This window comes from Chiloscyllium plagiosum, unplaced genomic scaffold (genome assembly GCF_004010195.1).
Source record: "Chiloscyllium plagiosum isolate BGI_BamShark_2017 unplaced genomic scaffold, ASM401019v2 scaf_13069, whole genome shotgun sequence".
Lineage (NCBI taxonomy): Eukaryota > Metazoa > Chordata > Chondrichthyes > Orectolobiformes > Hemiscylliidae > Chiloscyllium > Chiloscyllium plagiosum.
The window spans coordinates 49,740-53,538 of NW_025215012.1; the positions used below are offsets into that span (position 1 = coordinate 49,740).

The window sequence follows — 3,799 nt, forward strand, 5'->3', positions numbered from 1 at the left end:
TGACCCTCCGACAGTGCGGCACTCCCTCAGCACTGACCCTCCGACAGTGCAACACTCCCTCATCACTGACCCTCCGACAGTGCCCACTCCCTAAGCACTGACCCACCGACAGTGCGGCACTCCCTCAGCACTGACCCTCCGACAGTGCGGCACTCCCTCAGCACTGACCCTCCGATAGTGCGGCACTCCCTCAGCACTGACCCTCCGACAGTGCGGCACTCCCTCAGCACTGACCCACCGACAGTGCGGCACACCCTCAGCACTGACCCACTGACAGTGCGGCACTTCCTCAGCACTGACCCTCTAACAGTGCGGCGATCTCTCAGCACTGACCCTCTGACAGTGCAGCACTCCCTCAGCACTGACCCTCTAACAGTGCGGCACTCCCTCAGCACTGACCCACCGACAGTGCAGCACACCCTCAGCACTGACCCACTGACAGTGCGGCACTTCCTCAGCACTGACCCTCTAACAGTGCGGCGATCCCTCAGCACTGACCCTCTGACAGTGCAGCACTCCCTCAGCACTGACCCTCTAACAGTGTGGCACTCCCTCAGCACTGACCCACCGACAGTGTGGCACTCCCTCAGCACTAACCCACTGACAGTGTGGGACAGTGCCCACTCCCTCAGCATTGACCCTCCGACAGTGCAGCACACCTTCAGCACTGACCCACCGACAGTGGGGCACTCCCTCAGCACTGACCCACCGACAGTGCAGCACTCCCTCAGCACTGACCCACCGACAGTGCCCACTCCCTCAGCACTGACCCTCCGACAGTGCGGCACTCCCTCAGCACTGACCCTCCGACAGTGCGGCACTCCCTCAGCACTGACCCACCGACAGTGCGGCGCTCCCTCAGCACTGACCCTCCGACAATGCAGCACACCTTCAGCACTGACCCTCCGACAATGCGGCACTCCCTCAGCACTAACCCACCGACAGTGCGGCACTCCCTCAGCACTGACCCTCTGACAGTGCAGCACTCCCTCAGCACTGACCCACCGACAGTGCGGCGCTCCCTCAGCACTGACCCTCCGACAATGCAGCACACCTTCAGCACTGACCCTCCGACAATGCGGCACTCCCTCAGCACTAACCCACCGACAGTGCGGCACTCCCTCAGCACTGACCCTCTGACAATGCAGCACTCCCGCAGCACTGACCCACCGACAGTGCAGCACTCCCTCAGCAGTGACTCTCCGACAGTGCAGCACTCCCTCAGCACTGACCCACCGACATTGCCCACTCCCTCAGCACAGACCATCTGACAGTGCGGCACTCCCTCAGCACTGACCCTCTGACAGTGTGGCACTCCCTCAGCACTGAACCTCCGACAGTTCGGCCCTCCCTCAGCATTGACCCACCGACAGTGCAGCACTCCCTCAGCACTGACCCACCAAAGGTGCAGCACTCCCTCAGCACTGACCCACCAACAGTGCCCACTCCCTCAGCACTGACCCGCCGAAAGTGTGGCACACCCTCAGCACTGACCCTCCGACAGTGCGGCACTCCCTCAGCACTGATCCAGCGACAGTGGGGCACTCCCTCAGCACTGACCCTCCGACAGTGCGGCACTCCCTCAGCACTGACCCACCGAGAGTGCAGCACTCCCTCAGCACTGACCATCCGACAGTGCCCACTCCCTCAGCACTGACCCACCGACAGTGCAGCACTCCCTCAGCACTGACCCTCCAATAGTGCCCACTCCCTCAGCACTGACCCACCGACAGTGCTCACTCCCTCAGCACTGACCCACCGACAGTGCAGCACTCCCTCAGCACTGACCCTCTGACAGTGCGGCACTCCCTCAGCACTGACCCTCTGACAGTGCGGCGCTCTCTCAGCACTGACCCTCTGACAGTGCGGCACTCCCTCAGCACTGACCCTCTGACAGTGTGGCACTCCCTCAGCACTGATCCTCTGACAGTGCAGCACTCCCTCAGCACTGACCCTGTGACAGTGCGGCACTCCCTCAGCACTGACCCACCGACAATGCCCATTCCCTCAGCACTGACCCTCCAACAGTGCGGCGCTCCCTCAGCCTGATCCTCCGACAGTCTGGCACTCCCTCAGCGCCGATCCTCCTACAGTGCCCACTCCCTCAGCACTGACCCTCCAACAGTGCGGCACTCCCTCAGCACTGACCCTCCAACAGTGCCCGCTCCCTCAGCACTGACCCTCCGACAGTGCCCACTCCCTCAGCACTGACCCTCCAACAGTGCCTGCTCTCTCAGCACTGACCCTCTAACAGTGCGGCGCTCCCTCAATATTGCATCAGTATTGACCTTGATTCTGTGCAGAGGTATTGCTCCTGAACTCTGAGCCCTGGCTGCGCATTATTTGGTGTTGGTTTCAGTAACTCACCTTCCATCTGCAGAACGGCTTCGTAGCTCAACACCCTCTCGTCCCGGCTCCCTGACCAAAAACAAAACATTGTTAATGAGCTGACAGTGGGAACAGCTGAAATGCTCCTGACTGCTTTCACAACTGAACAGATGGAAATATATTGAGGACTAAATAACACAAAGGTCTGTATTTACATAACGTCTGTAAAACAGTAAAATACTCCAAACAGCTTTTCAAAAGCAGAAAGTGAAACACAATTTGACAGCAAATAGCATTAAAAGATATTAAGCCTGGTCAAATGAGGGGGAATTTAAGAAATGTCTTCATTGAGAAAGTTAAAATCACACAACACCAGGTTATAGTCCAACAGGTTTACTTGGAAGCACTAGCTTTCGGAGCGCTGCTCCTTCATCAGGTGGTTGTGGAGTATACTTGAGGAAGGAGCAGTGCTCCGAAAGCTAGTGCTTCCAAGTAAACCTGTTGGACTATAACCTGGTGTTGTGTGATTTTAACTTTCTCAATGAAGACATTTCTTAAATTCCCCCTCATTTGACCAGGCTTAATATCTTTTAATGCTATTTGCTGTCAAATTGTGTTTCACTTTCTGCTTTTGAAAAGCTGTTTGGAGTATTTTACTGTTTTACAGACGTTATGTAAATACAGACCTTTGTGTTATTTAGTCCTCAATATATTTCCATCTGTTCAGTTGTGAAAGCAGTCAGGAGCATTTCAGCTGTTCCCACTGTCAGCTCATTAACAATGTTTTGTTTTTGGTCAGGGAGCCGGGACGAGAGGGTGTTGAGCTACGAAGCCGTTCTGCAGATGGAAGGTGAGTTACTGAAACCAACACCAAATAATGCGCAGCCAGGGCTCAGAGTTCAGGAGCAATACCTCTGCACAGAATCAAGGTCAATACTGATGCAATATTGAGGGAGCGCCGCACTGTTAGAGGGTCAGTGCTGAGAGAGCAGGCACTGTTGGAGGGTCAGTGCTGAGGGAGTGGGCACTGTCGGAGGGTCAGTGCTGAGGGAGCGGGCACTGTTGGAGGGTCAGTGCTGAGGGAGTGGGCACTGTCGGAGGGTCAGTGCTGAGGGAGCGGGCACTGTTGGAGGGTCAGTGCTGAGGGAGTGGGCACTGTCGGAGGGTCAGTGCTGAGGGAGCGGGCACTGTTGGAGGGTCAGTGCTGAGGGAGTGGGCACTGTCGGAGGGTCAGTGCTGAGGGAGCGGGCACTGTTGGAGGGTCAGTGCTGAGGGAGTGGGCACTGTCGGAGGGTCAGTGCTGAGGGAGCGGGCACTGTTGGAGGGTCAGTGCTGAGGGAGTGGGCACTGTCGGAGGGTCAGTGCTGAGGGAGCGGGCACTGTTGGAGGGTCAGTGCTGAGGGAGTGGGCACTGTCGGAGGGTCAGTGCTGAGGGAGCGGGCACTGTTGGAGGGTCAGTGCTGAGGGAGTG

The 3,799-nt window shown here is 57.4% G+C and overlaps 1 protein-coding gene across 1 annotated transcript in view; it reads right to left on the reverse strand.

The window, feature by feature from the left end:
- Nucleotides 1–3,799, reverse strand: part of LOC122548112 (disks large homolog 4-like) — a 12,329-nt gene that overhangs the window by 4,975 nt on the left and 3,555 nt on the right. Inside the window, exon 3 of the mRNA XM_043686671.1 lies at nt 2,368–2,418. Coding sequence (XP_043542606.1) covers nt 2,368–2,418 — 51 coding nt within the window. The remainder of the gene's footprint in view (nt 1–2,367; nt 2,419–3,799) is intronic.